General features: G+C 31.7%; 4 protein-coding genes across 4 annotated transcripts; all 4 read left to right on the top strand.

The window, feature by feature from the left end:
• LOC129950576 (histone H2A-like) lies at positions 1–2,171 on the top strand. The gene is made up of 2 exons (XM_056062506.1): positions 1–365; positions 2,159–2,171. The coding sequence occupies exons 1-2, from the start codon at positions 1–3 to the stop codon at positions 2,169–2,171; spliced, it is 378 nt and encodes a 125-aa protein (XP_055918481.1).
• A 4-nt stretch (positions 2,172–2,175) lies between these two features.
• Positions 2,176–10,326, top strand: LOC129950575 (histone H3-like). Its single transcript, XM_056062504.1, has 2 exons — positions 2,176–2,574; positions 9,916–10,326. Exons 1-2 carry the CDS (start codon positions 2,176–2,178, stop codon positions 10,324–10,326), a joined length of 810 nt encoding a protein of 269 aa, XP_055918479.1.
• Positions 7,740–8,114, top strand: LOC129950250 (histone H2A). Its single transcript, XM_056062126.1, has one exon. It carries the CDS (start codon positions 7,740–7,742, stop codon positions 8,112–8,114), a length of 375 nt encoding a protein of 124 aa, XP_055918101.1.
• Positions 10,327–17,654: 7,328 nt separating the features above from the next.
• Positions 17,655–25,801, top strand: LOC129950574 (histone H3-like). Its single transcript, XM_056062503.1, has 2 exons — positions 17,655–18,053; positions 25,391–25,801. The coding sequence occupies exons 1-2, from the start codon at positions 17,655–17,657 to the stop codon at positions 25,799–25,801; spliced, it is 810 nt and encodes a 269-aa protein (XP_055918478.1).
• The last annotated feature ends 1,461 nt before the right edge of the window (positions 25,802–27,262 follow it).

Genomic DNA, 27,262 nt, shown 5'->3' with positions numbered 1-27,262 from the left:
ATGTCTGGTCGTGGTAAAGGTGGAAAAGTGAAGGGAAAGGCAAAGTCCCGCTCTAATCGTGCTGGATTACAATTCCCTGTTGGTCGTATTCATCGTCTGCTGCGAAAGGGAAACTATGCTGAGCGCGTCGGAGCCGGTGCCCCTGTGTATTTGGCAGCTGTGATGGAATATTTGGCGGCAGAAGTCTTGGAATTGGCGGGAAATGCTGCTCGTGACAACAAAAAAACTAGAATTATTCCCCGCCATTTGCAATTGGCTATTCGGAACGACGAGGAATTGAATAAATTACTTTCTGGAGTCACAATCGCACAAGGAGGTGTTCTTCCAAATATTCAAGCTGTTTTGTTGCCAAAGAAGACAGAGAAAAGTGCTTAAATCTATGTAGTGACAGCAAACAAAAAAAAAACCGTCCTTTTCAGGACGACAAATAATTTCTATTAAGAGATGTGTATATTTTTCATTTTTTTTATATATTTTAAAATACGAAGAAGAAGAAACCAACAAACAAATGTTTTTTCTTTCTTTGCAAAAAGAAATATTTGTTTGTATCCAATCCGTAAAGCAACACATTTTTTTTTCAAAGAAGAAGAAACCAAACAAATGTTTTTTCTTCCTTTGCAAAAAGAAATATTTGTTCGTATCCAATCCGTAAAGCAACAAAACATTTTTTTTTCAGTTCGGAAAAAATATTTTTTATTTTTTTTTTTTTCAAAGAAATAGAAACCAACAAACATGTTTTTTTCTTTCTTTGGAAAAAGAAATATTTGTTCGTATGCAATTCTAATTTCTGTTAAAAGATGTGGTTATTTTTCAATTTCTTGTAGGTATATAGCAATTTTAAAATATTCTGGTACGAAGAAAAAGAAATATTTGTTCGTATCCAATCCGTAAAGCAACAAAACATTTTTTTTTCAGTTCGGAAAAAATATTTTTTATTTTTTTTCAAAGAAAAAGAAACCAACAAACAAAAAATGTTTTTTTCTTCCTCTGCAAAAAGAAATATTTGTTCGTATCCAATAATTTCTATTAAGAGATGTGTTTATTTTTCAATTTTTTGTATATATTCTAAAATATTCTCGTACGAAGAAAAAGAAAGCAACAAACAAATGTTTTTTCTTCCTTTGGAAAAAGAAATATTTGTTCGTATCCAATCCGTTAAGCAGCAAAAAAAAAAAATTTTTCTACGGAAAAAAGAATAAAATATGCAAAGCAACAAAAAAAATTTCAGAAAAAGGAATTTTATTTAATTTTTGTTTCCATTTCGAAAAAAGAATAATACAAGGAATAAAATATGTTTTTGCGACTAAAGCAAAAAAAAAAATTTTTCACAAAAAGGAATTTTATTTTATGTTTCCATTTCAAAAAAAATATTTTGGTACAAAAAAGTAAGTAAATTAGCAAAATAATTTTTTTTGATAATCATCAGGTATATACATACATATATTCATTGGCAAATGAAAAAAAATTAGGTATTTTGTTCGTCAACGGTGTATGATTTCTATTTTCAATCTCTTTTATATTTAATTGTGGTCCTGAAAAGGACCGATTGTTTGTTTCGAATAAAATTCTTAACCTCCGAAACCGTAAAGAGTACGCCCTTGTCTCTTCAAAGCGTAAACTACATCCATAGCTGTAACTGTCTTACGCTTAGCGTGTTCGGTGTAAGTAACGGCATCTCGGATAACATTTTCCAGAAAAACTTTCAACACTCCACGTGTTTCTTCGTAAATCAAACCAGAAATACGTTTTACACCTCCACGACGAGCCAATCGACGAATTGCTGGTTTCGTGATTCCTTGAATGTTATCACGCAATACCTTACGATGCCGCTTAGCTCCGCCTTTGCCCAAACCTTTTCCTCCTTTACCACGACCAGTCATTTTTATTTATTTAATTAAAAAAACACTTAAACTGAACTAGAGAACTGCACTGCACAAGAGTCACTGTTAAACTGTGGCTCTTCGCTCGAAATACCACAAGTATTTATACTTATTTTTCATAACAATTCTTAATTTTGATTGGCCAAATAAATCGACAACGAAAATGAAAAAAACAGTCGAACGGAAACATGAATAGCCAATTTAATGACTTAAACAGAAATCTACATTCGATTTTTCTAAAAAAATTGTGAACAAAAGTGTTGTGTTTATTAGTGAAGTGAAAAAAAGTGAAATCATGGCTCGTACAAAGCAAACTGCCCGTAAATCGACTGGTGGAAAAGCCCCACGTAAGCAACTGGCAACAAAGGCAGCTCGTAAAAGTGCTCCAGCAACAGGAGGTGTAAAGAAACCACATCGTTATCGTCCTGGAACAGTGGCTCTTCGTGAGATTCGTCGTTATCAGAAAAGCACCGAATTGTTAATTCGTAAATTGCCTTTCCAACGTTTAGTTCGTGAAATTGCTCAAGATTTCAAAACAGATTTGCGTTTCCAGAGCTCAGCTGTTATGGCGCTTCAAGAAGCAAGTGAAGCTTATTTGGTTGGCCTGTTTGAAGACACAAATTTGTGCGCCATCCATGCCAAACGTGTCACAATTATGCCAAAAGACATTCAATTGGCCAGACGCATCCGTGGCGAACGTGCTTAAATCATCGAGGTTAAAAAAAATATTCAACGGTCCTTTTCAGGACCACAAAATATTTAAAAGAGATATAAATGAATTTTAATTCAATCTAGTAATTACGTACCTATCGATTTCCACGATTTTTTTTTTATTTTAGGTAGAAAGATAATGTGATAATTTACTTTGAAGGCAAATTTTGAAAATGTTATTGCTTGCTTTCTATGCATAGTTTTTATCATACAAATGAAAATATTTATACCTACGCAAGCCAATGCTCGAAAATTTATGAATTTTGTTTTTCTTTTTTAATTATAGTTATTTTATAAGGCATTGCTTCTTTTTTTTATGTCTGAAGGCAAATTTTCAAGTAAGAATTTTTTTCTATGTACAGTTTTTTGTAATACTCGTAAAAATGTGAATTTGTCTAGTAAGCAAGTCAATACTCGAAAATGTTTGAGTTTTGTGTGTTTTAATATTTCAATGATGTATTTTATAAGTCTATGCTTTGTTTTTTTTTTATATATCTGAAGGCAAATTTTGAAGCAAGAAAGTTTTTTTTTCAATGTACAGATTTTTGTAATACAAATGTGAATTTGTAAACCTTGGCAAGCGAATATTCGATAGTTTATGAGTTTTGATTGCTTGATTATTTGTTTAAATTTTTGGTATTTTAATGTTTGTTATGGATTAAATATTTAATATTTATGAACAAAATAATATAAATATAGTTTTTCATTTGTTTTCTTGCTTGGGATAATGTTTAACAAATTTTCTAAGAAAAAGTCACAGCCTAGGGAAAAAATGCTACGCGTTTCATTACCCATATTGTTTTAATTTTATTAAAAAGAAATTAAGTAAGAATTTGATGAAATTTTTAGTTATTTAGTTTAAATAAACTATCAGCTTTATGTTAAAAATAATTTCAAGCTGAAAATATGTTTAATTTATTAAATATAAACATTCTTGTTGGTAAGTATTAAAAAAATACCACCAAACATTTACTTTAATTGTTATTAATGCATTGATAGATAGTGTTTTTTCAATCAAATTATTTATTAAATTATCTATTATTATTGTAAGAATAAATTTTGTCAATTGTTTTATAATATTTAGGTCGAAAAGACGTAAATTTTTGAAGTTTTAAGAGGAAACTAAGTTGCAAAAGTGTACAAATTATGTACAAAATGAATTTTTTGTATACCTTCGCTCTCTTTGATTCTCATTTAGCCGTTTCTGTAGGTGCGGATTTGGCGCAATTTTAACAAAAACGTGTTTCTATTTCTTAAAATTGTGCTCTAAAGTGATTAATAATAGTGAATTCAAAATGGCAGATACTGTAGCTACGTCTCCTGCAATCGTTGCGGAAAAAAAACCAAAAAAAGCTGCCGCCGCAAGTGGGTCAAAAAAACCAAAATCGGCACCAACTCATCCTCCGACTCAGCAAATGGTGGATGCGGCAATTAAAACATTGAAAGATCGCGGTGGTTCTTCCCTTTTGGCAATCAAAAAATATATTGCTGCTACTTACAAAGTTGATGTACAAAAACTTGCTCCGTTTATAAAAAAATATTTAAAAGGTGCTGTAATAAGTGGTAAATTAGTGCAAACCAAAGGAAAAGGAGCTGCGGGTTCTTTTAAATTGTCGCCTAGTGCCAACAAGGAACCAAAGGCCAAGTCTGCTGAGAAGAAAAAATCTGCCGCCAAACCAAAAGCTGCCGCTGCTGGTGACAAAAAATTAAAAAAAGTGTCTGGTGAAAAGAAAGTAAAAAAAGTAGCCGCCACAACAAAAAAAAGTGCCAGTGCAGATAAAAAGAAGGTGGAAAAACCAAAAGTGAAAAGTGTTAAAAAAACGAGTGCAGTTAAGGCAAAGCCAACAAAAGCAAAGGCAGCCGCGCCTAAACCTAAAGTGCCAAAAGCAAAATCAGCCACAGCAGCAGCCAAGCCAAAAAAGGCAGTCGCTGTTAAAAAGGCAAAGAAGTAAAATTTCCATTTCAATGAAAAACAAAGTTGAAATCAAAACAAAAATCCACAGTCCTTTTCAGGGCTACAAAAAATATACTAAAATGAGATATAAAAACTTTTTTTTTTTAATTTTTTATTAAAAAGGAGGGAGAATTTTTGGACTATCTCGATGATAGCGTTGAGATGCGATGGGCTGGTGGAGCAACGGCGACGGGATAAGTGGTGAAGTGGCTGGATGCGATGCGACGTCGCCGCGCGGCCGGCGCGCGCTGTCGCCGCTACGGGACTACCACTACTGAACAAACGGAAACGTATTTTGTTTTGCATTTATTTTCGCGCTTTTTTGTTCTACAGAAAATACTTTTTTTAATGAAATAGGTATTGCAAATGCAAACTTCATTTATTTGTATTCATATGTTTTTCTCATTGGGCAGAAAGAAAGGAAATATCAATACAAATAAATAATATATTTTTGCGCCTATTTTCTTACTACAGCTGCTAGGCACGATGCGATTTGTCTGGGCGAGACTGAACAACCGAAAACGTATTTAGTTTTGCATTTATTTTCGTCCTTTTTTTGTTCTACAGAAAATAGTTTTTTTATGAAATAGGTATTCAAAAGCAAACTTAATTTATTTGTATTCATATGTATTTCTCATTGGGCAGAAAGAAAGGAAATATCAATACAAATAAATAATATATATTTTTGCGCCTATTTTCTAACTACAGCTACTAGGTACGATGCGATATGTATGGGCGAGACTGTACTGTTTATTTTCTACTTTTTTGTGATTGGACGCGATGCGATGCCTTCAACAATAAATATCTTTCATAGAAAATACTTTTACTATCAAATAAGACAACAACATATTTTTCTTTTTTTGCATTTCTCTAATACCTACGTAATTATTGAAATGTTTCCACGCTATGTGACTGTACACGATGCGTAGAAAAATACAAACGAAATACTTTGGCAAAATGTAGGTATTTGTTTTCATGTATTTTTATGGACTAGACGCGACATGACGTATACCTGCAACAATTTACAAAATTCTTAAACAAAATATCAAGAGTTTTGTATTTTATTTCAGGAATTACATATGTTTTTCATATATTTTTATCGACTGGACGCGACATGACGCATTCCTGCAACAAATAAAAAAATTCTTACACAATTTATCAAGAGTTTTGTATTTCTTTTCATAGAAATTACATATATTTTCATATATTTTTATCGACTGGACGCGACATGAAGTATATCCGCAACAATTAAGAAAATTCTTAAACAAAATATCAAGAGTGTTGTATTTCTTTTCATAGAAATTACATACGTACATCTGACATCAAAAAACACAAACAAATTTAATTCTCTAATATTTTATACCTAGATGTTTTTGCGACGCTACGTGACTGTACACATAGCGACATAACTGGACACGATGGGTAGAACAATACAAACAAAATTTATATTTTTTTGTTTTTAGTTGACTCGGCATGATACACGTCGTGTCTGGAACAATCAACAAAAGTAAGTTTTGTATTTCTTTTCATAGAAAATATATTTTGTAATCAAAAATTAAAACAAAAAACAATATGTATTCCACAGGCAAAGAAAACATACATTTCTTTAAATTCTCTAGTTTCTTATTAAAAATTTTGTGACGCTTCGAGACTGTACTCGATGCGTAGAACAATAAAAAAAATCTTAAACAAAATAACAAGAATTTTGTATTTCTTTTCATAGAAATTACATACATCTGACATCAAAAAACACAAACAAATTTAATTCTCTAATATTTTATAGATATTTTTGTGACGCTACGTGACTGTACACTGTACACATAGCGACATAACTGGACACGATGGGTAGAACAAAACAAACAAAATTATTTAATAAAATGTATTTTTTGTATGTTTTTCGTTTCTACTTGACTCGGCACGATACACGTGGTTCTGGAACAATTAACAGAACTAACTTTTGTATTTCTTTTGATAGAAAATATATTTTCTAATCAAAAATCACAAAGAAAAACAAAATAGATTCATAAAATCATTCCACAGGCAAAAAAAATATATGTATATACCTTTCTTCTCAAATCTCTAGTTTCTTATTAAAACTTTTGCGACGCTTCGAGACTGTACACGATGCGTAGAACAATAAAAAAAATGTTTGTGTTTCTATTGGACGCGACATGATTCACGTGGCGTCTGGAACAATTTACAAAATTTATTTTTTTCATAGAAAATACTCTTACAATCACAAATAAAAATATTTATTTAACGAATTTTTCCGCAGGTAGAAAAAAAAATATATTTTTTTGTCAATTCTCTAATCTCTTATTGATATTTTTGCGGCCCTGAAAAGGGCCATTTTTGAAGAAATTAAATAAAAAAAAAATTACTTCAATCACAAATAAAAATATTTATTTAACGAATTTTTCCGCAGGTAGAAAAAATATTTTTTTTTTCAATTCTCTAATCTCTTATTGATATTTTTGCGGCCCTGAAAAGGGCCATTTTTGAAGAAATTCAATAAAAAAAAAATTACTTCGAGCTTGTGTATTTGGTAACCGCCTTTGTTCCTTCACTAACAGCATGCTTGGCTAGTTCACCAGGCAACAACAATCGCACGGCAGTCTGGATTTCCCGACTTGTGATTGTTGAACGCTTGTTGTAGTGAGCTAAGCGAGAGGCTTCAGCAGCAATTCTTTCGAAGATGTCGTTCACAAAACTATTCATGATGCTCATGGCCTTCGATGAAATTCCAGTGTCAGGATGAACTTGCTTCAAAACTTTGTAAATGTAGATTGCGTAGCTTTCCTTCCTCTTGCGCTTCTTCTTCTTATCGGTCTTGGTGATATTTTTTTGTGCCTTTCCGGCTTTTTTAGCTGCTTTACCACTAGTTTTTGGCGGCATTTTATTTTTATAATTCACTTCACTTTCACTATTAACGAACTGCACACAATGACGACTGAACGAGAACTGTGAATTTTTCTGAAAAACTCACGAATTATATTGTCTCTTTCCACAACGGCTTTCTAAGGCCACAACCCTCTTTTTTCTGTGTGCGAGCATACGAAAATTTAGATAAAAGACAGCGCACAGTTCGAAAATTTTGTCATTCTACAGTGTGCAGTGATACAGTGAACAGTGAAATAGTGAGCTCTCTTGTGTTTTTTCTTTTGTAAAAAATATTTAAAAAACAATAATATAAAATGTCTGGTCGTGGTAAAGGTGGAAAAGTGAAGGGAAAGGCAAAGTCCCGCTCTAATCGTGCTGGATTACAATTCCCTGTTGGTCGTATTCATCGTCTGCTGCGAAAGGGAAACTATGCTGAGCGCGTCGGAGCCGGTGCCCCTGTGTATTTGGCAGCTGTGATGGAATATTTGGCGGCAGAAGTCTTGGAATTGGCGGGAAATGCTGCTCGTGACAACAAAAAAACTAGAATTATTCCCCGCCATTTGCAATTGGCTATTCGGAACGACGAGGAATTGAATAAATTACTTTCTGGAGTCACAATCGCACAAGGAGGTGTTCTTCCAAATATTCAAGCTGTTTTGTTGCCAAAGAAGACAGAGAAAAGTGCTTAAATCTATGTAGTGACAGCAAACAAAAAAAAAACCGTCCTTTTCAGGACGACAAATAATTTCTATTAAGAGATGTGTATATTTTTCATTTTTTTTATATATTTTAAAATACGAAGAAGAAGAAACCAACAAACAAATGTTTTTTCTTTCTTTGCAAAAAGAAATATTTGTTTGTATCCAATCCGTAAAGCAACACATTTTTTTTTCAAAGAAGAAGAAACCAAACAAATGTTTTTTCTTCCTTTGCAAAAAGAAATATTTGTTCGTATCCAATCCGTAAAGCAACAAAACATTTTTTTTTCAGTTCGGAAAAAATATTTTTTATTTTTTTTTTTTTTCAAAGAAATAGAAACCAACAAACATGTTTTTTTCTTTCTTTGGAAAAAGAAATATTTGTTCGTATGCAATTCTAATTTCTGTTAAAAGATGTGGTTATTTTTCAATTTCTTGTAGGTATATAGCAATTTTAAAATATTCTGGTACGAAGAAAAAGAAATATTTGTTCGTATCCAATCCGTAAAGCAACAAAACATTTTTTTTTCAGTTCGGAAAAAATATTTTTTATTTTTTTTCAAAGAAAAAGAAACCAACAAACAAAAAATGTTTTTTTCTTCCTCTGCAAAAAGAAATATTTGTTCGTATCCAATAATTTCTATTAAGAGATGTGTTTATTTTTCAATTTTTTGTATATATTCTAAAATATTCTCGTACGAAGAAAAAGAAAGCAACAAACAAATGTTTTTTCTTCCTTTGGAAAAAGAAATATTTGTTCGTATCCAATCCGTTAAGCAGCAAAAAAAAAAAATTTTTCTACGGAAAAAAGAATAAAATATGCAAAGCAACAAAAAAAATTTCAGAAAAAGGAATTTTATTTAATTTTTGTTTCCATTTCGAAAAAAGAATAATACAAGGAATAAAATATGTTTTTGCGACTAAAGCAAAAAAAAAAATTTTTCACAAAAAGGAATTTTATTTTATGTTTCCATTTCAAAAAAAATATTTTGGTACAAAAAAGTAAGTAAATTAGCAAAATAATTTTTTTTGATAATCATCAGGTATATACATACATATATTCATTGGCAAATGAAAAAAAATTAGGTATTTTGTTCGTCAACGGTGTATGATTTCTATTTTCAATCTCTTTTATATTTAATTGTGGTCCTGAAAAGGACCGATTGTTTGTTTCGAATAAAATTCTTAACCTCCGAAACCGTAAAGAGTACGCCCTTGTCTCTTCAAAGCGTAAACTACATCCATAGCTGTAACTGTCTTACGCTTAGCGTGTTCGGTGTAAGTAACGGCATCTCGGATAACATTTTCCAGAAAAACTTTCAACACTCCACGTGTTTCTTCGTAAATCAAACCAGAAATACGTTTTACACCTCCACGACGAGCCAATCGACGAATTGCTGGTTTCGTGATTCCTTGAATGTTATCACGCAATACCTTACGATGCCGCTTAGCTCCGCCTTTGCCCAAACCTTTTCCTCCTTTACCACGACCAGTCATTTTTATTTATTTAATTAAAAAAACACTTAAACTGAACTAGAGAACTGCACTGCACAAGAGTCACTGTTAAACTGTGGCTCTTCGCTCGAAATACCACAAGTATTTATACTTATTTTTCATAACAATTCTTAATTTTGATTGGCCAAATAAATCGACAACGAAAATGAAAAAAACAGTCGAACGGAAACATGAATAGCCAATTTAATGACTTAAACAGAAATCTACATTCGATTTTTCTAAAAAAATTGTGAACAAAAGTGTTGTGTTTATTAGTGAAGTGAAAAAAAGTGAAATCATGGCTCGTACAAAGCAAACTGCCCGTAAATCGACTGGTGGAAAAGCCCCACGTAAGCAACTGGCAACAAAGGCAGCTCGTAAAAGTGCTCCAGCAACAGGAGGTGTAAAGAAACCACATCGTTATCGTCCTGGAACAGTGGCTCTTCGTGAGATTCGTCGTTATCAGAAAAGCACCGAATTGTTAATTCGTAAATTGCCTTTCCAACGTTTAGTTCGTGAAATTGCTCAAGATTTCAAAACAGATTTGCGTTTCCAGAGCTCAGCTGTTATGGCGCTTCAAGAAGCAAGTGAAGCTTATTTGGTTGGCCTGTTTGAAGACACAAATTTGTGCGCCATCCATGCCAAACGTGTCACAATTATGCCAAAAGACATTCAATTGGCCAGACGCATCCGTGGCGAACGTGCTTAAATCATCGAGGTTAAAAAAAATATTCAACGGTCCTTTTCAGGACCACAAAATATTTAAAAGAGATATAAATGAATTTTAATTCAATCTAATAATTACGTACCTATCGATTTCCACGATTTTTTTTTTATTTTAGGTAGAAAGATAATGTGATAATTTACTTTGAAGGCAAATTTTGAAAATGTTATTGCTTGCTTTCTATGCATAGTTTTTATCATACAAATGAAAATATTTATACCTACGCAAGCCAATGCTCGAAAATTTATGAATTTTGTTTTTCTTTTTTAATTATAGTTATTTTATAAGGCATTGCTTCTTTTTTTTATGTCTGAAGGCAAATTTTCAAGTAAGAATTTTTTTCTATGTACAGTTTTTTGTAATACTCGTAAAAATGTGAATTTGTCTAGTAAGCAAGTCAATACTCGAAAATGTTTGAGTTTTGTGTGTTTTAATATTTCAATGATGTATTTTATAAGTCTATGCTTTGTTTTTTTTTTATATATCTGAAGGCAAATTTTGAAGCAAGAAAGTTTTTTTTTCAATGTACAGATTTTTGTAATACAAATGTGAATTTGTAAACCTTGGCAAGCGAATATTCGATAGTTTATGAGTTTTGATTGCTTGATTATTTGTTTAAATTTTTGGTATTTTAATGTTTGTTATGGATTAAATATTTAATATTTATGAACAAAATAATATAAATATAGTTTTTCATTTGTTTTCTTGCTTGGGATAATGTTTAACAAATTTTCTAAGAAAAAGTCACAGCCTAGGGAAAAAATGCTACGCGTTTCATTACCCATATTGTTTTAATTTTATTAAAAAGAAATTAAGTAAGAATTTGATGAAATTTTTAGTTATTTAGTTTAAATAAACTATCAGCTTTATGTTAAAAATAATTTCAAGCTGAAAATATGTTTAATTTATTAAATATAAACATTCTTGTTGGTAAGTATTAAAAAAATACCACCAAACATTTACTTTAATTGTTATTAATGCATTGATAGATAGTGTTTTTTCAATCAAATTATTTATTAAATTATCTATTATTATTGTAAGAATAAATTTTGTCAATTGTTTTATAATATTTAGGTCGAAAAGACGTAAATTTTTGAAGTTTTAAGAGGAAACTAAGTTGCAAAAGTGTACAAATTATGTACAAAATGAATTTTTTGTATACCTTCGCTCTCTTTGATTCTCATTTAGCCGTTTCTGTAGGTGCGGATTTGGCGCAATTTTAACAAAAACGTGTTTCTATTTCTTAAAATTGTGCTCTAAAGTGATTAATAATAGTGAATTCAAAATGGCAGATACTGTAGCTACGTCTCCTGCAATTGTTGCGGAAAAAAAACCAAAAAAAGCTGCCGCCGCAAGTGGGTCAAAAAAACCAAAATCGGCACCAACTCATCCTCCGACTCAGCAAATGGTGGATGCGGCAATTAAAACATTGAAAGATCGCGGTGGTTCTTCCCTTTTGGCAATCAAAAAATATATTGCTGCTACTTACAAAGTTGATGTACAAAAACTTGCTCCGTTTATAAAAAAATATTTAAAAGGTGCTGTAATAAGTGGTAAATTAGTGCAAACCAAAGGAAAAGGAGCTGCGGGTTCTTTTAAATTGTCGCCTAGTGCCAACAAGGAACCAAAGGCCAAGTCTGCTGAGAAGAAAAAATCTGCCGCCAAACCAAAAGCTGCCGCTGCTGGTGACAAAAAATTAAAAAAAGTGTCTGGTGAAAAGAAAGTAAAAAAAGTAGCCGCCACAACAAAAAAAAGTGCCAGTGCAGATAAAAAGAAGGTGGAAAAACCAAAAGTGAAAAGTGTTAAAAAAACGAGTGCAGTTAAGGCAAAGCCAACAAAAGCAAAGGCAGCCGCGCCTAAACCTAAAGTGCCAAAAGCAAAATCAGCCACAGCAGCAGCCAAGCCAAAAAAGGCAGTCGCTGTTAAAAAGGCAAAGAAGTAAAATTTCCATTTCAATGAAAAACAAAGTTGAAATCAAAACGAAAATCCACAGTCCTTTTCAGGGCTACAAAAAATATACTAAAATGAGATATAAAAACTTTTTTTTTTTAATTTTTTATTAAAAAGGAGGGAGAATTTTTGGACTATCTCGATGATAGCGTTGAGATGCGATGGGCTGGTGGAGCAACGGCGACGGGATAAGTGGTGAAGTGGCTGGATGCGATGCGACGTCGCCGCGCGGCCGGCGCGCGCTGTCGCCGCTACGGGACTACCACTACTGAACAAACGGAAACGTATTTTGTTTTGCATTTATTTTCGCGCTTTTTTGTTCTACAGAAAATACTTTTTTTAATGAAATAGGTATTGCAAATGCAAACTTCATTTATTTGTATTCATATGTTTTTCTCATTGGGCAGAAAGAAAGGAAATATCAATACAAATAAATAATATATTTTTGCGCCTATTTTCTTACTACAGCTGCTAGGCACGATGCGATTTGTCTGGGCGAGACTGAACAACCGAAAACGTATTTAGTTTTGCATTTATTTTCGTCCTTTTTTTGTTCTACAGAAAATAGTTTTTTTATGAAATAGGTATTCAAAAGCAAACTTAATTTATTTGTATTCATATGTATTTCTCATTGGGCAGAAAGAAAGGAAATATCAATACAAATAAATAATATATATTTTTGCGCCTATTTTCTAACTACAGCTACTAGGTACGATGCGATATGTATGGGCGAGACTGTACTGTTTATTTTCTACTTTTTTGTGATTGGACGCGATGCGATGCCTTCAACAATAAATATCTTTCATAGAAAATACTTTTACTATCAAATAAGACAACAACATATTTTTCTTTTTTTGCATTTCTCTAATACCTACGTAATTATTGAAATGTTTCCACGCTATGTGACTGTACACGATGCGTAGAAAAATACAAACGAAATACTTTGGCAAAATGTAGGTATTTGTTTTCATGTATTTTTATGGACTAGACGCGACATGACGTATACCTGCAACAATTTACAAAATTCTTAAACAAAATATCAAGAGTTTTGTATTTTATTTCAGGAATTACATATGTTTTTCATATATTTTTATCGACTGGACGCGACATGACGCATTCCTGCAACAAATAAAAAAATTCTTACACAATTTATCAAGAGTTTTGTATTTCTTTTCATAGAAATTACATATATTTTCATATATTTTTATCGACTGGACGCGACATGAAGTATATCCGCAACAATTAAGAAAATTCTTAAACAAAATATCAAGAGTGTTGTATTTCTTTTCATAGAAATTACATACGTACATCTGACATCAAAAAACACAAACAAATTTAATTCTCTAATATTTTATACCTAGATGTTTTTGCGACGCTACGTGACTGTACACATAGCGACATAACTGGACACGATGGGTAGAACAATACAAACAAAATTTATATTTTTTTGTTTTTAGTTGACTCGGCATGATACACGTCGTGTCTGGAACAATCAACAAAAGTAAGTTTTGTATTTCTTTTCATAGAAAATATATTTTGTAATCAAAAATTAAAACAAAAAACAATATGTATTCCACAGGCAAAGAAAACATACATTTCTTTAAATTCTCTAGTTTCTTATTAAAAATTTTGTGACGCTTCGAGACTGTACTCGATGCGTAGAACAATAAAAAAAATCTTAAACAAAATAACAAGAATTTTGTATTTCTTTTCATAGAAATTACATACATCTGACATCAAAAAACACAAACAAATTTAATTCTCTAATATTTTATAGATATTTTTGTGACGCTACGTGACTGTACACTGTACACATAGCGACATAACTGGACACGATGGGTAGAACAAAACAAACAAAATTATTTAATAAAATGTATTTTTTGTATGTTTTTCGTTTCTACTTGACTCGGCACGATACACGTGGTTCTGGAACAATTAACAGAACTAACTTTTGTATTTCTTTTGATAGAAAATATATTTTCTAATCAAAAATCACAAAGAAAAACAAAATAGATTCATAAAATCATTCCACAGGCAAAAAAAATATATGTATATACCTTTCTTCTCAAATCTCTAGTTTCTTATTAAAACTTTTGCGACGCTTCGAGACTGTACACGATGCGTAGAACAATAAAAAAAATGTTTGTGTTTCTATTGGACGCGACATGATTCACGTGGCGTCTGGAACAATTTACAAAATTTATTTTTTTCATAGAAAATACTCTTACAATCACAAATAAAAATATTTATTTAACGAATTTTTCCGCAGGTAGAAAAAAAAATATATTTTTTTGTCAATTCTCTAATCTCTTATTGATATTTTTGCGGCCCTGAAAAGGGCCATTTTTGAAGAAATTAAATAAAAAAAAATTACTTCAATCACAAATAAAAATATTTATTTAACGAATTTTTCCGCAGGTAGAAAAAATATTTTTTTTTCAATTCTCTAATCTCTTATTGATATTTTTGCGGCCCTGAAAAGGGCCATTTTTGAAGAAATTCAATAAAAAAAAAATTACTTCGAGCTTGTGTATTTGGTAACCGCCTTTGTTCCTTCACTAACAGCATGCTTGGCTAGTTCACCAGGCAACAACAATCGCACGGCAGTCTGGATTTCCCGACTTGTGATTGTTGAACGCTTGTTGTAGTGAGCTAAGCGAGAGGCTTCAGCAGCAATTCTTTCGAAGATGTCGTTCACAAAACTATTCATGATGCTCATGGCCTTCGATGAAATTCCAGTGTCAGGATGAACTTGCTTCAAAACTTTGTAAATGTAGATTGCGTAGCTTTCCTTCCTCTTGCGCTTCTTCTTCTTATCGGTCTTGGTGATATTTTTTTGTGCCTTTCCGGCTTTTTTAGCTGCTTTACCACTAGTTTTTGGCGGCATTTTATTTTTATAATTCACTTCACTTTCACTATTAACGAACTGCACACAATGACGACTGAACGAGAACTGTGAATTTTTCTGAAAAACTCACGAATTATATTGTCTCTTTCCACAACGGCTTTCTAAGGCCACAACCCTCTTTTTTCTGTGTGCGAGCATACGAAAATTTAGATAAAAGACAGCGCACAGTTCGAAAATTTTGTCATTCTACAGTGTGCAGTGATACAGTGAACAGTGAAATAGTGAGCTCTCTTGTGTTTTTTCTTTTGTAAAAAATATTTAAAAAACAATAATATAAAATGTCTGGTCGTGGTAAAGGTGGAAAAGTGAAGGGAAAGGCAAAGTCCCGCTCTAATCGTGCTGGATTACAATTCCCTGTTGGTCGTATTCATCGTCTGCTGCGAAAGGGAAACTATGCTGAGCGCGTCGGAGCCGGTGCCCCTGTGTATTTGGCAGCTGTGATGGAATATTTGGCGGCAGAAGTCTTGGAATTGGCGGGAAATGCTGCTCGTGACAACAAAAAAACTAGAATTATTCCCCGCCATTTGCAATTGGCTATTCGGAACGACGAGGAATTGAATAAATTACTTTCTGGAGTCACAATCGCACAAGGAGGTGTTCTTCCAAATATTCAAGCTGTTTTGTTGCCAAAGAAGACAGAGAAAAGTGCTTAAATCTATGTAGTGACAGCAAACAAAAAAAAAACCGTCCTTTTCAGGACGACAAATAATTTCTATTAAGAGATGTGTATATTTTTCATTTTTTTTATATATTTTAAAATACGAAGAAGAAGAAACCAACAAACAAATGTTTTTTCTTTCTTTGCAAAAAGAAATATTTGTTTGTATCCAATCCGTAAAGCAACACATTTTTTTTTTCAAAGAAGAAGAAACCAAACAAATGTTTTTTCTTCCTTTGCAAAAAGAAATATTTGTTCGTATCCAATCCGTAAAGCAACAAAACATTTTTTTTTCAGTTCGGAAAAAATATTTTTTATTTTTTTTTTTTTTCAAAGAAATAGAAACCAACAAACATGTTTTTTTCTTTCTTTGGAAAAAGAAATATTTGTTCGTATGCAATTCTAATTTCTGTTAAAAGATGTGGTTATTTTTCAATTTCTTGTAGGTATATAGCAATTTTAAAATATTCTGGTACGAAGAAAAAGAAATATTTGTTCGTATCCAATCCGTAAAGCAACAAAACATTTTTTTTTCAGTTCGGAAAAAATATTTTTTATTTTTTTTCAAAGAAAAAGAAACCAACAAACAAAAAATGTTTTTTTCTTCCTCTGCAAAAAGAAATATTTGTTCGTATCCAATAATTTCTATTAAGAGATGTGTTTATTTTTCAATTTTTTGTATATATTCTAAAATATTCTCGTACGAAGAAAAAGAAAGCAACAAACAAATGTTTTTTCTTCCTTTGGAAAAAGAAATATTTGTTCGTATCCAATCCGTTAAGCAGCAAAAAAAAAAAATTTTTCTACGGAAAAAAGAATAAAATATGCAAAGCAACAAAAAAAATTTCAGAAAAAGGAATTTTATTTAATTTTTGTTTCCATTTCGAAAAAAGAATAATACAAGGAATAAAATATGTTTTTGCGACTAAAGCAAAAAAAAAAATTTTTCACAAAAAGGAATTTTATTTTATGTTTCCATTTCAAAAAAAATATTTTGGTACAAAAAAGTAAGTAAATTAGCAAAATAATTTTTTTTGATAATCATCAGGTATATACATACATATATTCATTGGCAAATGAAAAAAAATTAGGTATTTTGTTCGTCAACGGTGTATGATTTCTATTTTCAATCTCTTTTATATTTAATTGTGGTCCTGAAAAGGACCGATTGTTTGTTTCGAATAAAATTCTTAACCTCCGAAACCGTAAAGAGTACGCCCTTGTCTCTTCAAAGCGTAAACTACATCCATAGCTGTAACTGTCTTACGCTTAGCGTGTTCGGTGTAAGTAACGGCATCTCGGATAACATTTTCCAGAAAAACTTTCAACACTCCACGTGTTTCTTCGTAAATCAAACCAGAAATACGTTTTACACCTCCACGACGAGCCAATCGACGAATTGCTGGTTTCGTGATTCCTTGAATGTTATCACGCAATACCTTACGATGCCGCTTAGCTCCGCCTTTGCCCAAACCTTTTCCTCCTTTACCACGACCAGTCATTTTTATTTATTTAATTAAAAAAACACTTAAACTGAACTAGAGAACTGCACTGCACAAGAGTCACTGTTAAACTGTGGCTCTTCGCTCGAAATACCACAAGTATTTATACTTATTTTTCATAACAATTCTTAATTTTGATTGGCCAAATAAATCGACAACGAAAATGAAAAAAACAGTCGAACGGAAACATGAATAGCCAATTTAATGACTTAAACAGAAATCTACATTCGATTTTTCTAAAAAAATTGTGAACAAAAGTGTTGTGTTTATTAGTGAAGTGAAAAAAAGTGAAATCATGGCTCGTACAAAGCAAACTGCCCGTAAATCGACTGGTGGAAAAGCCCCACGTAAGCAACTGGCAACAAAGGCAGCTCGTAAAAGTGCTCCAGCAACAGGAGGTGTAAAGAAACCACATCGTTATCGTCCTGGAACAGTGGCTCTTCGTGAGATTCGTCGTTATCAGAAAAGCACCGAATTGTTAATTCGTAAATTGCCTTTCCAACGTTTAGTTCGTGAAATTGCTCAAGATTTCAAAACAGATTTGCGTTTCCAGAGCTCAGCTGTTATGGCGCTTCAAGAAGCAAGTGAAGCTTATTTGGTTGGCCTGTTTGAAGACACAAATTTGTGCGCCATCCATGCCAAACGTGTCACAATTATGCCAAAAGACATTCAATTGGCCAGACGCATCCGTGGCGAACGTGCTTAAATCATCGAGGTTAAAAAAAATATTCAACGGTCCTTTTCAGGACCACAAAATATTTAAAAGAGATATAAATGAATTTTAATTCAATCTAGTAATTACGTACCTATCGATTTCCACGATTTTTTTTTTATTTTAGGTAGAAAGATAATGTGATAATTTACTTTGAAGGCAAATTTTGAAAATGTTATTGCTTGCTTTCTATGCATAGTTTTTATCATACAAATGAAAATATTTATACCTACGCAAGCCAATGCTCGAAAATTTATGAATTTTGTTTTTCTTTTTTAATTATAGTTATTTTATAAGGCATTGCTTCTTTTTTTTATGTCTGAAGGCAAATTTTCAAGTAAGAATTTTTTTCTATGTACAGTTTTTTGTAATACTCGTAAAAATGTGAATTTGTCTAGTAAGCAAGTCAATACTCGAAAATGTTTGAGTTTTGTGTGTTTTAATATTTCAATGATGTATTTTATAAGTCTATGCTTTGTTTTTTTTTTATATATCTGAAGGCAAATTTTGAAGCAAGAAAGTTTTTTTTTCAATGTACAGATTTTTGTAATACAAATGTGAATTTGTAAACCTTGGCAAGCGAATATTCGATAGTTTATGAGTTTTGATTGCTTGATTATTTGTTTAAATTTTTGGTATTTTAATGTTTGTTATGGATTAAATATTTAATATTTATGAACAAAATAATATAAATATAGTTTTTCATTTGTTTTCTTGCTTGGGATAATGTTTAACAAATTTTCTAAGAAAAAGTCACAGCCTAGGGAAAAAATGCTACGCGTTTCATTACCCATATTGTTTTAATTTTATTAAAAAGAAATTAAGTAAGAATTTGATGAAATTTTTAGTTATTTAGTTTAAATAAACTATCAGCTTTATGTTAAAAATAATTTCAAGCTGAAAATATGTTTAATTTATTAAATATAAACATTCTTGTTGGTAAGTATTAAAAAAATACCACCAAACATTTACTTTAATTGTTATTAATGCATTGATAGATAGTGTTTTTTCAATCAAATTATTTATTAAATTATCTATTATTATTGTAAGAATAAATTTTGTCAATTGTTTTATAATATTTAGGTCGAAAAGACGTAAATTTTTGAAGTTTTAAGAGGAAACTAAGTTGCAAAAGTGTACAAATTATGTACAAAATGAATTTTTTGTATACCTTCGCTCTCTTTGATTCTCATTTAGCCGTTTCTGTAGGTGCGGATTTGGCGCAATTTTAACAAAAACGTGTTTCTATTTCTTAAAATTGTGCTCTAAAGTGATTAATAATAGTGAATTCAAAATGGCAGATACTGTAGCTACGTCTCCTGCAATCGTTGCGGAAAAAAAACCAAAAAAAGCTGCCGCCGCAAGTGGGTCAAAAAAACCAAAATCGGCACCAACTCATCCTCCGACTCAGCAAATGGTGGATGCGGCAATTAAAACATTGAAAGATCGCGGTGGTTCTTCCCTTTTGGCAATCAAAAAATATATTGCTGCTACTTACAAAGTTGATGTACAAAAACTTGCTCCGTTTATAAAAAAATATTTAAAAGGTGCTGTAATAAGTGGTAAATTAGTGCAAACCAAAGGAAAAGGAGCTGCGGGTTCTTTTAAATTGTCGCCTAGTGCCAACAAGGAACCAAAGGCCAAGTCTGCTGAGAAGAAAAAATCTGCCGCCAAACCAAAAGCTGCCGCTGCAGGTGACAAAAAATTAAAAAAAGTGTCTGGTGAAAAGAAAGTAAAAAAAGTAGCCGCCACAACAAAAAAAAGTGCCAGTGCAGATAAAAAGAAGGTGGAAAAACCAAAAGTGAAAAGTGTTAAAAAAACGAGTGCAGTTAAGGCAAAGCCAACAAAAGCAAAGGCAGCCGCGCCTAAACCTAAAGTGCCAAAAGCAAAATCAGCCACAGCAGCAGCCAAGCCAAAAAAGGCAGTCGCTGTTAAAAAGGCAAAGAAGTAAAATTTCCATTTCAATGAAAAACAAAGTTGAAATCAAAACAAAAATCCACAGTCCTTTTCAGGGCTACAAAAAATATACTAAAATGAGATATAAAAACTTTTTTTTTTTAATTTTTTATTAAAAAGGAGGGAGAATTTTTGGACTATCTCGATGATAGCGTTGAGATGCGATGGGCTGGTGGAGCAACGGCGACGGGATAAGTGGTGAAGTGGCTGGATGCGATGCGACGTCGCCGCGCGGCCGGCGCGCGCTGTCGCCGCTACGGGACTACCACTACTGAACAAACGGAAACGTATTTTGTTTTGCATTTATTTTCGCGCTTTTTTGTTCTACAGAAAATACTTTTTTTAATGAAATAGGTATTGCAAATGCAAACTTCATTTATTTGTATTCATATGTTTTTCTCATTGGGCAGAAAGAAAGGAAATATCAATACAAATAAATAATATATTTTTGCGCCTATTTTCTTACTACAGCTGCTAGGCACGATGCGATTTGTCTGGGCGAGACTGAACAACCGAAAACGTATTTAGTTTTGCATTTATTTTCGTCCTTTTTTTGTTCTACAGAAAATAGTTTTTTTATGAAATAGGTATTCAAAAGCAAACTTAATTTATTTGTATTCATATGTATTTCTCATTGGGCAGAAAGAAAGGAAATATCAATACAAATAAATAATATATATTTTTGCGCCTATTTTCTAACTACAGCTACTAGGTACGATGCGATATGTATGGGCGAGACTGTACTGTTTATTTTCTACTTTTTTGTGATTGGACGCGATGCGATGCCTTCAACAATAAATATCTTTCATAGAAAATACTTTTACTATCAAATAAGACAACAACATATTTTTCTTTTTTTGCATTTCTCTAATACCTACGTAATTATTGAAATGTTTCCACGCTATGTGACTGTACACGATGCGTAGAAAAATACAAACGAAATACTTTGGCAAAATGTAGGTATTTGTTTTCATGTATTTTTATGGACTAGACGCGACATGACGTATACCTGCAACAATTTACAAAATTCTTAAACAAAATATCAAGAGTTTTGTATTTTATTTCAGGAATTACATATGTTTTTCATATATTTTTATCGACTGGACGCGACATGACGCATTCCTGCAACAAATAAAAAAATTCTTACACAATTTATCAAGAGTTTTGTATTTCTTTTCATAGAAATTACATATATTTTCATATATTTTTATCGACTGGACGCGACATGAAGTATATCCGCAACAATTAAGAAAATTCTTAAACAAAATATCAAGAGTGTTGTATTTCTTTTCATAGAAATTACATACGTACATCTGACATCAAAAAACACAAACAAATTTAATTCTCTAATATTTTATACCTAGATGTTTTTGCGACGCTACGTGACTGTACACATAGCGACATAACTGGACACGATGGGTAGAACAATACAAACAAAATTTATATTTTTTTGTTTTTAGTTGACTCGGCATGATACACGTCGTGTCTGGAACAATCAACAAAAGTAAGTTTTGTATTTCTTTTCATAGAAAATATATTTTGTAATCAAAAATTAAAACAAAAAACAATATGTATTCCACAGGCAAAGAAAACATACATTTCTTTAAATTCTCTAGTTTCTTATTAAAAATTTTGTGACGCTTCGAGACTGTACTCGATGCGTAGAACAATAAAAAAAATCTTAAACAAAATAACAAGAATTTTGTATTTCTTTTCATAGAAATTACATACATCTGACATCAAAAAACACAAACAAATTTAATTCTCTAATATTTTATAGATATTTTTGTGACGCTACGTGACTGTACACTGTACACATAGCGACATAACTGGACACGATGGGTAGAACAAAACAAACAAAATTATTTAATAAAATGTATTTTTTGTATGTTTTTCGTTTCTACTTGACTCGGCACGATACACGTGGTTCTGGAACAATTAACAGAACTAACTTTTGTATTTCTTTTGATAGAAAATATATTTTCTAATCAAAAATCACAAAGAAAAACAAAATAGATTCATAAAATCATTCCACAGGCAAAAAAAATATATGTATATACCTTTCTTCTCAAATCTCTAGTTTCTTATTAAAACTTTTGCGACGCTTCGAGACTGTACACGATGCGTAGAACAATAAAAAAAATGTTTGTGTTTCTATTGGACGCGACATGATTCACGTGGCGTCTGGAACAATTTACAAAATTTATTTTTTTCATAGAAAATACTCTTACAATCACAAATAAAAATATTTATTTAACGAATTTTTCCGCAGGTAGAAAAAAAAATATATTTTTTTGTCAATTCTCTAATCTCTTATTGATATTTTTGCGGCCCTGAAAAGGGCCATTTTTGAAGAAATTAAATAAAAAAAAATTACTTCAATCACAAATAAAAATATTTATTTAACGAATTTTTCCGCAGGTAGAAAAAATATTTTTTTTTCAATTCTCTAATCTCTTATTGATATTTTTGCGGCCCTGAAAAGGGCCATTTTTGAAGAAATTCAATAAAAAAAAAATTACTTCGAGCTTGTGTATTTGGTAACCGCCTTTGTTCCTTCACTAACAGCATGCTTGGCTAGTTCACCAGGCAACAACAATCGCACGGCAGTCTGGATTTCCCGACTTGTGATTGTTGAACGCTTGTTGTAGTGAGCTAAGCGAGAGGCTTCAGCAGCAATTCTTTCGAAGATGTCGTTCACAAAACTATTCATGATGCTCATGGCCTTCGATGAAATTCCAGTGTCAGGATGAACTTGCTTCAAAACTTTGTAAATGTAGATTGCGTAGCTTTCCTTCCTCTTGCGCTTCTTCTTCTTATCGGTCTTGGTGATATTTTTTTGTGCCTTTCCGGCTTTTTTAGCTGCTTTACCACTAGTTTTTGGCGGCATTTTATTTTTATAATTCACTTCACTTTCACTATTAACGAACTGCACACAATGACGACTGAACGAGAACTGTGAATTTTTCTGAAAAACTCACGAATTATATTGTCTCTTTCCACAACGGCTTTCTAAGGCCACAACCCTCTTTTTTCTGTGTGCGAGCATACGAAAATTTAGATAAAAGACAGCGCACAGTTCGAAAATTTTGTCATTCTACAGTGTGCAGTGATACAGTGAACAGTGAAATAGTGAGCTCTCTTGTGTTTTTTCTTTTGTAAAAAATATTTAAAAAACAATAATATAAAATGTCTGGTCGTGGTAAAGGTGGAAAAGTGAAGGGAAAGGCAAAGTCCCGCTCTAATCGTGCTGGATTACAATTCCCTGTTGGTCGTATTCATCGTCTGCTGCGAAAGGGAAACTATGCTGAGCGCGTCGGAGCCGGTGCCCCTGTGTATTTGGCAGCTGTGATGGAATATTTGGCGGCAGAAGTCTTGGAATTGGCGGGAAATGCTGCTCGTGACAACAAAAAAACTAGAATTATTCCCCGCCATTTGCAATTGGCTATTCGGAACGACGAGGAATTGAATAAATTACTTTCTGGAGTCACAATCGCACAAGGAGGTGTTCTTCCAAATATTCAAGCTGTTTTGTTGCCAAAGAAGACAGAGAAAAGTGCTTAAATCTATGTAGTGACAGCAAACAAAAAAAAAACCGTCCTTTTCAGGACGACAAATAATTTCTATTAAGAGATGTGTATATTTTTCATTTTTTTTATATATTTTAAAATACGAAGAAGAAGAAACCAACAAACAAATGTTTTTTCTTTCTTTGCAAAAAGAAATATTTGTTTGTATCCAATCCGTAAAGCAACACATTTTTTTTTCAAAGAAGAAGAAACCAAACAAATGTTTTTTCTTCCTTTGCAAAAAGAAATATTTGTTCGTATCCAATCCGTAAAGCAACAAAACATTTTTTTTTCAGTTCGGAAAAAATATTTTTTATTTTTTTTTTTTCAAAGAAATAGAAACCAACAAACATGTTTTTTTCTTTCTTTGGAAAAAGAAATATTTGTTCGTATGCAATTCTAATTTCTGTTAAAAGATGTGGTTATTTTTCAATTTCTTGTAGGTATATAGCAATTTTAAAATATTCTGGTACGAAGAAAAAGAAATATTTGTTCGTATCCAATCCGTAAAGCAACAAAACATTTTTTTTTCAGTTCGGAAAAAATATTTTTTATTTTTTTTCAAAGAAAAAGAAACCAACAAACAAAAAATGTTTTTTTCTTCCTCTGCAAAAAGAAATATTTGTTCGTATCCAATAATTTCTATTAAGAGATGTGTTTATTTTTCAATTTTTTGTATATATTCTAAAATATTCTCGTACGAAGAAAAAGAAAGCAACAAACAAATGTTTTTTCTTCCTTTGGAAAAAGAAATATTTGTTCGTATCCAATCCGTTAAGCAGCAAAAAAAAAAAATTTTTCTACGGAAAAAAGAATAAAATATGCAAAGCAACAAAAAAAATTTCAGAAAAAGGAATTTTATTTAATTTTTGTTTCCATTTCGAAAAAAGAATAATACAAGGAATAAAATATGTTTTTGCGACTAAAGCAAAAAAAAAAATTTTTCACAAAAAGGAATTTTATTTTATGTTTCCATTTCAAAAAAAATATTTTGGTACAAAAAAGTAAGTAAATTAGCAAAATAATTTTTTTTGATAATCATCAGGTATATACATACATATATTCATTGGCAAATGAAAAAAAATTAGGTATTTTGTTCGTCAACGGTGTATGATTTCTATTTTCAATCTCTTTTATATTTAATTGTGGTCCTGAAAAGGACCGATTGTTTGTTTCGAATAAAATTCTTAACCTCCGAAACCGTAAAGAGTACGCCCTTGTCTCTTCAAAGCGTAAACTACATCCATAGCTGTAACTGTCTTACGCTTAGCGTGTTCGGTGTAAGTAACGGCATCTCGGATAACATTTTCCAGAAAAACTTTCAACACTCCACGTGTTTCTTCGTAAATCAAACCAGAAATACGTTTTACACCTCCACGACGAGCCAATCGACGAATTGCTGGTTTCGTGATTCCTTGAATGTTATCACGCAATACCTTACGATGCCGCTTAGCTCCGCCTTTGCCCAAACCTTTTCCTCCTTTACCACGACCAGTCATTTTTATTTATTTAATTAAAAAAACACTTAAACTGAACTAGAGAACTGCACTGCACAAGAGTCACTGTTAAACTGTGGCTCTTCGCTCGAAATACCACAAGTATTTATACTTATTTTTCATAACAATTCTTAATTTTGATTGGCCAAATAAATCGACAACGAAAATGAAAAAAACAGTCGAACGGAAACATGAATAGCCAATTTAATGACTTAAACAGAAATCTACATTCGATTTTTCTAAAAAAATTGTGAACAAAAGTGTTGTGTTTATTAGTGAAGTGAAAAAAAGTGAAATCATGGCTCGTACAAAGCAAACTGCCCGTAAATCGACTGGTGGAAAAGCCCCACGTAAGCAACTGGCAACAAAGGCAGCTCGTAAAAGTGCTCCAGCAACAGGAGGTGTAAAGAAACCACATCGTTATCGTCCTGGAACAGTGGCTCTTCGTGAGATTCGTCGTTATCAGAAAAGCACCGAATTGTTAATTCGTAAATTGCCTTTCCAACGTTTAGTTCGTGAAATTGCTCAAGATTTCAAAACAGATTTGCGTTTCCAGAGCTCAGCTGTTATGGCGCTTCAAGAAGCAAGTGAAGCTTATTTGGTTGGCCTGTTTGAAGACACAAATTTGTGCGCCATCCATGCCAAACGTGTCACAATTATGCCAAAAGACATTCAATTGGCCAGACGCATCCGTGGCGAACGTGCTTAAATCATCGAGGTTAAAAAAAATATTCAACGGTCCTTTTCAGGACCACAAAATATTTAAAAGAGATATAAATGAATTTTAATTCAATCTAGTAATTACGTACCTATCGATTTCCACGATTTTTTTTTTATTTTAGGTAGAAAGATAATGTGATAATTTACTTTGAAGGCAAATTTTGAAAATGTTATTGCTTGCTTTCTATGCATAGTTTTTATCATACAAATGAAAATATTTATACCTACGCAAGCCAATGCTCGAAAATTTATGAATTTTGTTTTTCTTTTTTAATTATAGTTATTTTATAAGGCATTGCTTCTTTTTTTTATGTCTGAAGGCAAATTTTCAAGTAAGAATTTTTTTCTATGTACAGTTTTTTGTAATACTCGTAAAAATGTGAATTTGTCTAGTAAGCAAGTCAATACTCGAAAATGTTTGAGTTTTGTGTGTTTTAATATTTCAATGATGTATTTTATAAGTCTATGCTTTGTTTTTTTTTTATATATCTGAAGGCAAATTTTGAAGCAAGAAAGTTTTTTTTTCAATGTACAGATTTTTGTAATACAAATGTGAATTTGTAAACCTTGGCAAGCGAATATTCGATAGTTTATGAGTTTTGATTGCTTGATTATTTGTTTAAATTTTTGGTATTTTAATGTTTGTTATGGATTAAATATTTAATATTTATGAACAAAATAATATAAATATAGTTTTTCATTTGTTTTCTTGCTTGGGATAATGTTTAACAAATTTTCTAAGAAAAAGTCACAGCCTAGGGAAAAAATGCTACGCGTTTCATTACCCATATTGTTTTAATTTTATTAAAAAGAAATTAAGTAAGAATTTGATGAAATTTTTAGTTATTTAGTTTAAATAAACTATCAGCTTTATGTTAAAAATAATTTCAAGCTGAAAATATGTTTAATTTATTAAATATAAACATTCTTGTTGGTAAGTATTAAAAAAATACCACCAAACATTTACTTTAATTGTTATTAATGCATTGATAGATAGTGTTTTTTCAATCAAATTATTTATTAAATTATCTATTATTATTGTAAGAATAAATTTTGTCAATTGTTTTATAATATTTAGGTCGAAAAGACGTAAATTTTTGAAGTTTTAAGAGGAAACTAAGTTGCAAAAGTGTACAAATTATGTACAAAATGAATTTTTTGTATACCTTCGCTCTCTTTGATTCTCATTTAGCCGTTTCTGTAGGTGCGGATTTGGCGCAATTTTAACAAAAACGTGTTTCTATTTCTTAAAATTGTGCTCTAAAGTGATTAATAATAGTGAATTCAAAATGGCAGATACTGTAGCTACGTCTCCTGCAATCGTTGCGGAAAAAAAACCAAAAAAAGCTGCCGCCGCAAGTGGGTCAAAAAAACCAAAATCGGCACCAACTCATCCTCCGACTCAGCAAATGGTGGATGCGGCAATTAAAACATTGAAAGATCGCGGTGG

This window comes from Eupeodes corollae, chromosome 3 (assembly GCF_945859685.1).
Source record: "Eupeodes corollae chromosome 3, idEupCoro1.1, whole genome shotgun sequence".
Classification (NCBI taxonomy): Eukaryota; Metazoa; Arthropoda; class Insecta; order Diptera; family Syrphidae; genus Eupeodes; species Eupeodes corollae.
This window is presented reverse-complemented; position numbering and strand designations above follow the sequence as displayed.

Bases quoted from the DNA above. Each gene is read 5' to 3' on its own strand.
- LOC129950250 (XM_056062126.1), top strand. From the start codon at position 7,740: ATGTCTGGTCGTGGTAAAGGTGGAAAAGTGAAGGGAAAGGCAAAGTCC.
- LOC129950574 (XM_056062503.1), top strand. From the start codon at position 17,655: ATGGCTCGTACAAAGCAAACTGCCCGTAAATCGACTGGTGGAAAAGCC. The intron at 18,054-25,390 runs GAACGTGCTTAA...AAAAGTGAAATC, and splicing joins TGGCCAGACGCATCCGTGGC to ATGGCTCGTACAAAGCAAAC.
- LOC129950575 (XM_056062504.1), top strand. From the start codon at position 2,176: ATGGCTCGTACAAAGCAAACTGCCCGTAAATCGACTGGTGGAAAAGCC. The intron at 2,575-9,915 runs GAACGTGCTTAA...AAAAGTGAAATC, and splicing joins TGGCCAGACGCATCCGTGGC to ATGGCTCGTACAAAGCAAAC.
- LOC129950576 (XM_056062506.1), top strand. From the start codon at position 1: ATGTCTGGTCGTGGTAAAGGTGGAAAAGTGAAGGGAAAGGCAAAGTCC.